Source organism: Hypomesus nipponensis, chromosome 16, assembly GCF_054491055.1.
Source record: "Hypomesus nipponensis isolate SF chromosome 16, ASM5449105v1, whole genome shotgun sequence".
Taxonomy (NCBI): Eukaryota; Metazoa; Chordata; class Actinopteri; order Osmeriformes; family Osmeridae; genus Hypomesus; species Hypomesus nipponensis.
The window spans coordinates 3,640,443-3,652,837 of NC_140376.1; the positions used below are offsets into that span (position 1 = coordinate 3,640,443).

At 49.9% G+C, this 12,395-nt stretch overlaps 1 protein-coding gene across 1 annotated transcript; it reads right to left on the reverse strand.

Moving 5' to 3' along the window:
* Positions 1-427: 427 nt before the first annotated feature.
* nrtn (neurturin) lies at positions 428-11,428 on the reverse strand. Its single transcript, XM_084676294.1, has 3 exons — positions 10,515-11,428; positions 2,326-2,578; positions 428-905 (listed from the first exon to the last, which is right to left on the reverse strand). Exons 2-3 carry the CDS (start codon positions 2,549-2,551, stop codon positions 487-489), a joined length of 645 nt encoding a protein of 214 aa, XP_084532420.1. The 5' UTR covers positions 2,552-2,578; positions 10,515-11,428; the 3' UTR covers positions 428-486.
* Between the last annotated feature and the right edge of the window lie 967 nt (positions 11,429-12,395).

Genomic DNA, 12,395 nt, shown 5'->3' on the forward strand with positions numbered 1-12,395 from the left:
ACTCTGTATAGAAGCATATGTATGTGGGATCAAAGCAGCATGGCATGGAGGCATGCACGTCTTAACAAGTCACACCACGGAGAACGCCTCAGATGACTAATGAGACCAAGGCTTCCCCACACCGCAAGTCACACTCTGAGAGAGAGAGAGTATCCCTCGGAAGGCAAAGAAAGCATCTTTTTTGTTGTTGAAAGCAGAGCAGGGAGGAAGTCACACTGTTGCTTTCCTCCAGGAGCAGTTCTGGTATTTCCTGTGACGTCAGCCGTGGTGCACACGACTCACTCTGGTCTCCCATTGCCCCCCCCCCCCCCCCCCCCGAATTGTCAACCATGAGACCAAGAGGACGGTCTAATGCTCCTAGAGACGCGGCCCCCCTCAGGGCTTCCCCACAAGCGCTCCGTTCCCACCCCCCCTCTGCTAACACTCCTGAAAATGGCCGCAGCTGTGCAAAATTCCACACAGCTGCCACCCAGCAGACGGAACACATCATACGCAGCCGCAGTCCAGGGCAGAGTAATTGCCGAGCTTCACGTATCTGTTGTCGTTGTCCAGGACGTAGTCGGTCTCGTAGGCGGTGGGCCGGCAGCAGGGGCTGCGGTCCCGGCGGGATATGCCTTTCCTCTTCCACTTCTTCAGGATGAGGTCATAGTTGCGGCGGTTCGCCTTGCAGGTGCCGCTGCAGAACTGGAAGCTGATTGTCTCGTCGCTTTCGAAGCCCAGCCCCAGTTCGCTGACCATGATGTTGACCACGCGCAGGGAGCACGGCTTCACCCCCTTCTTGGCCCGTTTAGTCCGTTTGCCCAGTCGGGCGTCGTGTCGGGCCTGGCGTTGGGTCTTCCTGTCCACCAGACTGCCCACCACCTGCCTCAGCTCGCCCTCCGTAAAGGTCTGGAACAGGTGCATAACTGAGGGGAGGAGAGGAGACGAGAGGAGAGGAGAGGAGAGGAGAGAAGGGAGGTTTGTGTGTAAACACTGAAATCTGAGGATCTGACAACTCCATGCTCTTGAGTGCAAGGCATGGAGAATAACATAGCCTTTTGATGCAACGGCATCATTCCCGCCAACTGAAGCATGGAGGCTGAACCCTCTGTGTCGTGTGAAGATGAGTCCACAGCCTGGCAGTAGCATGACAAGCTGGGTGATTAGAGAGGCTGATCTTGCGCAACTTAACTGACCTGGGAAAGCTCCACACAAAAACACGAGGTGTGCGAGCTACTGCATACGTTGCATCCAAGTTTCTGTCAGAGTATGAAGGTTTGGAGCGTCTGTTAAGGTGAGGTGTTTGGCTTGGTTTAACAAATTATCAGCACTAACATGTTAAACAGTGTACATACAACAGGACGTGCTGAAGAAAGTTCTTTTGACCAACCTGTCTTGTTCTGCACTGGCCCAGTTAGAGAGTGAGCTCTCTCCCCCTCTCTTTCCCTGTCTCTCTCTCTCTTTCTCTCTCTCTCTCTCCCTCTCTCCCTCCCTCCCTCCCTCCCTCCCTCCCTCCCTCCCTCCCTCCCTCCCTCCCTCCCTCCCTCCCTCCCTCCCTCCCTCCCTCCCTCCCTCCCTCCCTCCCTCCCTCTCTGTCTCTCTCTCTCCCTCCCTCTCTCCCTCTCTCTCTCTCTCTCTCTCTCTCTCTCCCTCTCTCTCTCTCTCTCTCTCTCTCTCTCTCTCTCTCTCTCTCTCTCTCTCCCTCTCTCTCTCTCTCTCTCTCTCTCTCTCTCTCTCTCTCTCTCTCTCTCTCTCTCTCTCTCTCTCTCTCTCTCTCTCTCTCTCCCTCTCTCTCTCTCTCTCTCTCTCTCTCTCTCTCTCTCTCTCTCTCTCTCTCTCTCTCTCTCTCTCTCCCTCTCTCTGTCTCTCTCTCTGTCTCTCTCTGTCTCTCTCTCTCTCTGTCTCTCTCTCTCTCTCTCTCTCTCTCTCTCTCTCTTGTGCTCTCTCTCCCTGGAAAGCGTGCCTCATGTTTTACATCTCTGCATCTTTTATGTGACATGTGGCCATGAATACTGCAGGTCCAGTGAGGCCTTGGGGACGTGTGACACGCATTTCACCACCTCCCACTAAAGATGGTCCTAACCCAGCGTACTGAGACCCATTCTGACAAACGTTGTAGTGGACTGTTCGGTTCTGACATGGGGCCTGGGCTTGGTTTAGTCCCTGTGGCTCGAACTGACTAAACCACTAACCAAGGTCTACATATTTGGTTTCCATCCCCATTCTTACGATGAAGATCAAGACGGAATATTTGACTAAATTAACTATTTGGGAGCCAATCCCATCAAGGCTTTCTTGACCACCCAATCGAAACACAGCCAGAGAGGAAGAGAGCTATGGACTTACGCTCAGTCAGAATGGAGCTCATCCCGTCTGTCGACCGCGCTCTCCGCTGCCGGCTGGCGCCCAGCGGGGAAGAGGAGGATGACGATGAAGAGGCGTGCGAGAAGGAGGAGGAGGCCCAGGCAGGCTGGTGACTGGGCGTCGTGAGAACCATGATGTCAGTGAGGAAGAAGGCCAGTCCTGCGCCACACAGAGTCAAGGCAATGGCAGCACACTTCCATACCTTCATCTTAGAACCAGTAGGAGCATTGACACTCTGGAACAACAAACAAACAAACAAGTTGGTAAACGACTCACACGCCCCCCCCCCCCCCCCCCATGTCAATAACAATGAAGGTGTGTGAACAGTGACAAAACAGTGACAACATGCCACCTCTGTGGCAGACATAGTTTGGAAGGTCACGCCAACTCAATCGTCTGCCGAAAGGCCAAGAGGATGGGAGCCCCAAGACAAGGGCTCTCCCACTTTCAGCTGCTTACAAAGGTCACGTGGCGTGTTTGAGTGTATGTTTTGATGTTGCTGTAGATCAGAACACGCTCTGTCTGGGCCCTCTCAGACATACAGAGAGACAGGGGTCCCCTCCGTTCCTGCCCCCTACACACACATGAAAAGACATTTAGCAGCCACACACACACACACGTGGTCACATACAGTTGCACAAAAACACCCACACTTTTGGACTTAGACTTTCACATACACATACGCACCCACATGCTGCCATTGCTTCTGAAGATTTATCTAGTCCCAGAGAGTGTCCCCTGTAGGACAGAGCCTTGTCAAGTATCTGAATACACAGCTTTGGAATCCTGCCTCGTTTCTCTCTCTCTCTGTCTCTCTCTCTCTCGCTCTCTCTCTAAGCATGTGCTGCATTAGTTTACAGGAGAACCAGAACCGTGCTGTAAATCTGTAACCTTGGAACTGCAGACAGAGACACACAAAGTAGAACACACTCGCGTAATTGGTCTCACCGATCTTACGGATGTAAAGCAAATATGTTTGAACGGAAATGTGCCGCAGTGAGATGTTTGACTTCTATAGGGGGTGTAAGTAGTCTCTGGTTTGATTTAAAGCCAGTACATGTTTGTGAGAGCTCTCTCTCTCATGTGCCTTCCACTACAGCAGCATGGTTTCCACACAGTGATCTGTCTGGCTTGAATTAAACTCTCTGGACATCCACCAGGGAATGCAGACCCCTCTGTTGCCCGAACAGAGCTATTGTTTGGTGGGGTTGATGCATTTCTGAGTTAAGTTCTTCAGACTTTTTTTGTTGTTGTATCTAGCTTTGGTCTAGCCTTCCCAACACCAGTGTGCTGGTTGTGAATGTAAGCTTCGCTCTCTGCACCTGTGTGCACCTGTTGTCTGAAGGCTAAGGTGAGGAGCTAAAAGGATGAAGTCATTACCAAAACCTGTTAATGTCTCACACACCAAAGCCTGCTTGACCTTTTCACTATGTTTTGTTTCATCCTACTTAGAGTGTGTGTGCGTGTCTGTGTGTGTGTGTGTGTGTGTGCCTGCGTGTAAGCGTGTGGGCTTGTCTGAGTGCATGTGTGTGTGTGTGTTTGTGTGTTTTAAACTTTTTCTCCAGACCAGGAAGCGGTAAACTGACACAAACTGAGGATATCTCCAGACCAGACCAGAGTGTTTTGCCAGACTGGACATAGGGGTTGGGGGCTGTGTGTATGTGTGTGTGTGTGCATGTGTGTCTGTGTGTGTGACTTGTCTTGTCCTACTCTAAGCCCTGGCCAGTCTGCCTCCTTATGTGCATTCAGAGAGACGAGGACTGAGGGTTTGGCTGAGTAGAAGATAACATTCACGATCTGGTGGCGACCTTCTCGTTGCTACCAGGTCATTTGCGGTGAACCCACACATCGCAACCGTTACCGTAGCTACCACAGAACTCAGACAAACTGTTGTGAAACACTAACAATGTTTTTTTAGCCTAGAAAACAAAATCTTCCTGCAGTAGGAACAGCCAGAGTTTGAGTCAGACTGTGTAGCAACCCCTCGGATTCCCTTAGACTGTGTTCCAGCACAAAGTGTGAAACCTGGCTGGCAGGGAGAGCACTGAGAATGAACCTGAACAAGCTGGAGATCCATGCAGCCGACTGCAGAACCTCCTCTAGATTCCCCCCCGCCCCAATCATCCCCAGAGATCAACTCCCCCACCACCTCTGAAACAGCACTTTCTTTGAGCCTTCTGCTGCTCAATCTCTACATCTCTACAGTCCTTGATGGGCTTCTTACCGCACTTCACACACACACACACACACACACTCACACACACTCACACACTCACACACACAGACACAGACGCACACATTGCCACACGTACACATGCGCGTGCACAAGACTTGGCGTAGTGGAGCAGGACCTTTTTATCATCATCTCTCTCTCTCTCTCTTCATAAAAGAGTCATTAACTTCATAACGGAGGACTGACCTACACGCCCGGGCGACCGAAAGGCTCTAAAGCTACACTCTGAATCCTATCAGGCTCTGTGCTTGAGTGGAGACGCCTGTTCTGCGGGGAGCGAGGCGCAGGCGTTCCAGCCGGGAGCAAGGCTTCTCCAGGGGTTCTCATTGTGAATGTTAAGAGGCCTCCATTGTCCTGTGCTGAAGAGTGATGCAGGAGCGATAGCGCTGACTAATTCATCCCCTCCTTCAGAGGCTAAATATATCTGACGTGGTGACCCCCTGGGAGACGGTTCTGTCTGTGTATGTGTGTGTGTGTGTGTGTGTGTGTGGACATGTATGTGTGTGTGTGTGTCTGTGTGTGTAGTTGTACCGTATTTCTTCGATTAAACGCCGTCCTCAAATAAACGCTGCACCAAAAAGGAACATTGTGTAATAATAAACGCTGCCCTTGATTAAACCCACACACCCCGAAAAAATCAGAAAACTGTTATTTAATTGTTTAAATTAAAACACTGTATTTATTAAACAAGTAAATCACAAATGCTGCTGGTGAGTTCTTTATGCACAGCTTTCTGTTTGATTAAGTGTAAGAACGTTTCGGCATGCTGTTTCAAATTTCTATACAATGTAAAACACTTGTATTTGAGGCAGTTAAAGTACCTCCGGACGCACACCTTAATGATAGCCAATGAGAAAGGGAGTTGCCGCACTCATAGACAAACAAAGAATAGACAAGGAGGTCAGCGGAAGTAATTGAAACCTGCGTTTCAACAGTTTTAAATACAAATGATACGAATGACACAGCCAAGTCTAATTGGCTGCGTGATTCATTTGTCACAATGCCAGCAACGAAGCATTGTAAGTGGAGTCTTTGTAAAAGCGTTATGAATGGTTCGCTTTTGTAGGCTACTCCCGACTAAACGCGCGGCTTCAATTTTACACTAGGCTTCGTGTCTGACTTCCGTGTCTATTCTTTGTTTGTCTATGGTTGCACTGCAGCTAAACAATTTACTAAATCTCTCTTACTAATTAAACGCCGCCCTCAAATAAACGACGCCCTTGAATAAACGCCGCACTTAAAATGAACATTGTGTAATAAACGCCACAGCGTTTAATCGAAGAAATTCGGTACGTGTGTGTGTGTGTGTTCGTGTTTAGGAAGTCCTTCTGTTCTCCGTTTTTTTCCGGACTCCAAAGCCCCGTTTTAATCCCTCATACACTCCTCCACAGCGATTAACCCGAGGCTGCACAGTCACCTCAGGTGGTTCTGAGGCATCTTGGACGAGACTGAAAGACACAACTATTTCAAGCTTCAGAAATAGGTGCCATTGGAACAGCTAATAGAGGTTCAAAGAGTAGGCTACTTGCATACTTATTGTATGTCAACATGCCAAATTGAAGTATTATTACAGTATCTACCAGAATGTCCTCATACAGGCTCCATCATGTTAACAATTGTTTCTTGTAATAACTTACAATAGAAAAACAAACAGCATCATTATTCACTTACAGCCATCCACCCACCCACCACTCCCCTTCTCAAGAACATAAGGCTCTTCTCACAGGAAGGTTTGAAGAAGCCTTCACTTGGAAAAGTCTGTGTTTCTAGGAGTGTACAAAGGAAATGAAATAAATCAGTTTGATTGGTATTTACAGAGACATTGTTAACGTCGTGAACCGAAGAAAAGAAACCGAATTGTGCCCCACCGAGACTGTCAAGGGTGTCCTTGAAATCTACTCTTGATCCACAATAGAGTTGAGGAGCCTCTCTTCCGCTCTGAGAGGTTCTCAGGCTGGAATAACAATAGAGAAGGTAATTCAGACCATCTGTCTGTCTCTCATCCAGTCTACTGGCTTTATCAGCTGGCTGCCATCTCTCCAGATGAAGTACAGTGAGTATTAAATCCAGCCATATATTTCCACGAGAACTCATGTCTGGGCACAGATGAAGTGGGTTCTCAGAGGATGTATAAACACGTGTCAAAGAGGGGCTTATTTCAGTGAGTGAGGGGTATCCAGGCAGCAGATCCTCGTCAGATCTCACGTACTGCAAATTGGTGGGTGGGATTTTACACTGTGAGACACTGTGACCCGCCAGTCTCCTGGTGCTGACTCCACTTCAGTGTGAGAGATGGAGGGATGGAGGGTGACTTGTGAGTGGAGAGATGGAGGGATGGGGAGAAGCTGAGTGGAGGGAGGGATGAAGGATTGAAACAGGAAGGAAGAGGGAGGGATGGAGGGTTGAAACAGGAAGGAAGAGGGAGGGATGGAGGGTTGAAACAGGAAGGAAGAGGGAGGGATGGAGGGTTGAAACAGGAAGGAAGAGGGAGGGAGAGTATGGATACCCCCCTGCTGAGGCACGTTGTTGAAAGGGAAGATGGAGGGCAGGCAACTGCTCTGATTGGTGGAGAGGTCAGGGGAAATACCAGCAGGTTCCCCTGGGTGGTATCCCTCAGATTTGGGGGAGAAGGTCAAAGGTGCCAGCTCACATCCAGGGTCAAAGTTTGTGTTGCTTTGGACACCAACTGAACAGCATGTTCCCAGCTCAGATTAGCCATTGATGACCAGTTTGTACTGTTCTGCGGTTAACAGATGCCATGCATGATGTCCAGACATCTTGACATGAAGGACACATTGGAATGTTTTCTTTAAAAGCCAGATATGGCTTCTGCCCTCAACTGATGAAGCCATGCTTGATCTCTCCCCAGCTCTAGTCTAGCTCGTCTCAGAATGATGACCTCATAGATGGAACACAAGCACCGGCAATAAAGGTCCTGACCCCCTGGTGTGGAGCAGAGGCTGTGGGGAGGAACCTCTCCTCTTCCCTGGCCATCCTCTCACGCCGGCCCCAAGGCCTGTCATCTCCCGAGACTAATGCCTTCCATAACGCAAGACTCCAAAACATGAGTGAAAGCCGCCATACAAAATAATGGTTTTCAGAACGTCTCTCGAGTGTATGTGAGAGATCAGGGAGTTCATTTGATTGATTTCTAACACATAGCCACGGGTCTAAAGTGTCGATGCGATATTTCACGCTGATGATCCGTTTTTCTTTCACAGCTCTATCCTCAAACCTTACACACGTCCTCATGTTTCACTTGACTTGATGGCGCTGGCTCAAGGATCTCAAAGACAAATGCATAGCACATGTCAGGGAAGTTGTATGAACATTCAGCTGCAGGCGTTCAATGAAAACTGTGACTATGACAGTCTGTGTCACTGGAGTGGTCACAAGGGTTATAAGAGGCCATTGTTTACATTGTGCAATATTTGGATGGCCTTGTGTTTTTGTATCCTTGTCGTCTCTCATCAAGAAACGATCTTTCTCCATCACAAACAATTATACCAGGCCTAACTAACGTAATTGAGCAGCACATCAGGTTTCTCAACCTGAAACGCCCTGCCAAGCCGAAGCCTCTATTATTTCACCTTCTGGACCATCTCTGCGGTTCAAGACGTGGTATTTTCTCAGTCAGACAGAGCAGCCTCACCACGCCGCGGTTCCAAACCACCGCTGCTATTCCTACCGCTCCAGAGATGGCCGGCTCAGATGATGACTCAAAGACGGTAGATTTGGAACGCTATGAGCTCCATTCAAAGAGTCTGTGTTGACAATTCACAGTCCAATCAACTGAAAGGGAAAAGGCCACGCCGGCCCGACTGTCTAAGATCGGGGCTGCTTTGTGTACATTGTCCTGAGTAAGAAAAGACCGAAGTGGCGGACACGATGAGCTGTTTTCCTTTCCGACAGAAGGAGGGAAGGGCTGGCTTGTGTGCGACGAGTGCGTCCACTGAGCCTCGGGGGCTTCCACATTCATTCGGACCCTCTCTCGTCACCGCTGTTTGTGTTTGTTTATCTTAGCAAAAGAGGCTACCACCGTCCTCGTCTTGCATTCTGCCTCCTGTGGTTCACTGTTGGCAGGCGGTCAGGCCAGTTGACTCACTTAAGCCACCCTAGTGAACCTGGAATCCACAGCTGTGTTCCTCAAGGGTTTCTCTATTTCCTCGGGCCCCCTCTCGTACACCCAGAGATTCGACCCGCAGGAGACCGGGGCTGTTTAGCACGGCATGTGATGCTCTCCCGTCCGATAGTGACCATGTAAGAGATTGTGAGATCACAGACAAGTGGCGGCCGTTTCTCGGCAAGAGCGATCCCCCTTCAGAGGGTTCTTTCGCCTCAGTCATAGACGTCGAGAGGAGGATGGAAAAACGTTTATTTTCTCTGAAAATTATCACAGCTGGAGAATAGATATGAGACGCAAGTGAACAACAGTCCTCTGTTTGTCTCGACTTAAACTAAATAAACCAGCCGGATCCATACTCTCTCGATAACCATCAGTGATGGACACATTTATTTAAGCAACAAAACTGTATAAACTACAACCACTCTCAAAAGGCAACATGATCAGAGTTGAGACAGTTGATACATAATATAAAAGTAACTACGAGGGGAACATCAAGAGTGTATAAGGCCTGAGTTGGGCCTCTGGGTCAGGTAAAACAAACCAAGAGTTCTCACTCGGACTAAACTCGAGACACGACCCCCCTGGAGGATCCAACCCTGTCAGAAAACCAGCGAACGACCGCGCCGTACGCAGTTCGATGGGGAATTCGAGTGGTCTTTTTTTTGACCCACATAGGTTTGAGTGTTCTTTCTGGTTTCTGCATGGATGACGTTCAGTTATGCACTATGCCCTGCCTCCTCCCCTCAGCCTGGGGTTTGAACACGTGTGAAAGCCCAGGGGCTCACACATGGACTCCGGTTGGCCGGTGTTCAGTTTATTGCATCATGAGCGGATGTGCTCGGTAATTGATTATGATGAGGGTAATAATTCTGTTATTATTATTATTGTGAATGTAACAATGTTACACGTCAAGGCACTCACTGTTTTTCTCTATCTGTTGACCTACTCAACTTCCAGCTACACTGAACAGAGATCAACAAGACTTTAGGATTATTTCCAATCAAATCATGTGGTCAACGCTTCATCTCATACTGGTGCAAATTATCAATAGTATTTGATCTGATTCAGATCTTAATACCGTCAGGCGAGTTTGCCCACAGCCACCTTCATGAGGTAAACCTTTCTGGTGGACAGAGAGAAGGTAGATCCGTGGGGTACAGTGGACTTAAATCACTGTTTTCCTGAAAGTAACCAGCTGCCCTGTGCCCCTAAGCCGGATTGTTACCAAGGTTACAGCAGTTGAAGAGCTCAGAGATAGAAGGTTTAGCCTCCCATGCCCACGACTCTCTCTGCACGTCGCCCTGAATTCACTCAGAGGGTTCAAGTCCTCTTGCGTGTTGACCGGTCAAAGTGCTGGGAAGACTGCTAAGTGTTGCCACAGGAGAGACCTCCAGCATTCTGTCGTGTTCCGTTACACAAAACGTATCGTTTCATCGATAATCGAACAGAATATGCGTCATGTTGTTGACCGTTACCAGTTCATGAGGTCATTTTGTATGATGTTAAGAGATACAGTCAATTTCACAACCTAATTTGACAGCAATCCAAACCTATTTGGCACTTTGGCCTTTGAACACAACATCCCGACACACCAGGTTGACCTCCTAAATCCGCACGGCACCGCTAACTTTAGCCACGGATCCTGAATGTGCCGAGTGAACTGTTAAGGTTACCACAACCAACACCGTTACGTAGCTAGCCAGTTCTGTAGTTGTCCTGATGTTTAATTTAAGCCAGCCTGGAGCTGTGATTACCGCCCTGCCCTCTAAGCCCGGGCTTACAGCACCTAAAGAGGATCCGGGGTGTCCTTACCGTGTGCCCGGCTTATCCAGACCCGTCACTGTGTCTCTCTGAGCTGACCTCCGGGGGGGACCACATGGGACAGTAGCCCGCAGTTGTCAGGGTCCCCGGAGGGTCCACTTGGATCAGAACCACAACAAGGAGTCACAGGGTACAGTCAGGTCGTCTCTTGGTCAGTGAGACCGTGGATCGGGGGGCGGGGGGCGGGGTTGAGACGGGGACGGAGAGGTTAGCGAGGGTCGAGCCCGAGTCCGACACTCTGGCCCGGTGTGCTGATACTGTCGCTGAGGTTTTTCATCTGGTGATGTTCTGGAGACTTCCAGGCGACAGGCTGGTGTACGATCACCTGCAGAGTCCCCATAGTTCACCCCAGAGAGGGCATTAGCGAAGGGTCTGGGTTCCACTACCTACCCGCAGTTAGCTGGACCGACTAAGGGAAACCACACAAGCAGGGGCGGTGCTGTTTTATTCCCCCCCTCACAAACAAGCCGCTTGGCTGTCAGCTACACCAGAGTTGCCAGCTTCTCGCTCTGCTCCTCCAGAACCTCTTATGGCAATAAACATCCAGAGGTACTCCTACAAACCAGCGCTGGGAAGGAGAACTTAGAAACTCAAAGAAAGAAAAAATGGAAAAGCTACCTGAATAGTTAGAAATATTCCACTGAGAGAGTTGGTAGGTGGTGGTTATCTTTTTTTCATGCAGGGCTGAAATATGGTAGAATCTCGTGAGAATAACTTTTTAAGTCCCAGATCCAGATGAGAAATATCATCCTGTTCATTTTTGTCAGTCCAGAACTTTCTCCAACAAGACAAGACAGCTGCGGGAGAGAGAGAGTGAGGCGTTCCTGCCGAGATTCCTTCCCCGCTGCCTGGAGAGGAGGGAGAGAGAGGATGGATGGTTGATTAGTGTTTAGACTGGTCGATCTCCTAGATATCAGGTACTGTAATCCTCTAATGTGCTCCAACAGACCGCAGCTCAAACCAAAATAAGTACCTTTTTTTTTTGTCTCTCAAATATATCAATGTGCGTCACTCAAGGTGGATCCTGCTCTGGCTCCAATACAGAGAATGCCAATTCTGTCTTCACTCAGACAGACACTATCTCTCCACTCTTAAACGCGGGGGAGAGTGTGAGTGAGAGAGGAACACACACACACAGAGAGAGAGACAGACAGACAGAAAGAGTGCGCATACGAGAGAGAGAGAGAGCGAGAGAGAGAGAGAGAGAGAGAGGGAGGTAGAGCGAAAACAGAAAGAGAGAGGGCGACCACAACTCTGAGTCACTCTGGCTGAAGAAAGCATGCAAGTTCGGCTCGCTTTGATGGAAACTTCCAAAAAACCGAATCAAACAAAGTGTTCTGCCCCCTGGCTTGGAAAGAGATAACAAGTCAAGTGCTACCTGTGATACGCAGAGAGAGAGGCAGCCGGCCGGGCGGGCGGTCTCTGGAGCGGCGTTCCTGTCAGAGAGAAGCTGTTTCCCAGGGCGTCCTGGAGAGCGAGCTAGGGGAGTCTGTAAGCTGGGCAAGCAGCTGCCGTCTCCGTGTAGCAGTGGACTGAGGAGAAACAGAGGGATGGACAGGACGAGTGGGAGGAGGAGGGGGAGGCGGGAGGACTAAGAGGAGGGAGGGAGGGAGGGAGGGAGGGAGGGAGGGAGGGAGGGAGGGAGGGAGGGAGGGAGGGAGGGAGGGAGGGAGGGAGGGAGGGAGGGAGGGAGGGAGGGAGGGAGGGAGGGAGGGAGGGAGGGAGGGAGGGAGGGAGGGAGGGAGGGAGGGAGGGAGGGAGGGAGGGAGGGATTGCTCGGTTGCATCACTCCTATGCCCCTCTCCTGCTCGTCAGTCCCCACTCACAGAAACACGCATTGACAAACAACAACGACCCCCCTACCACCACCCT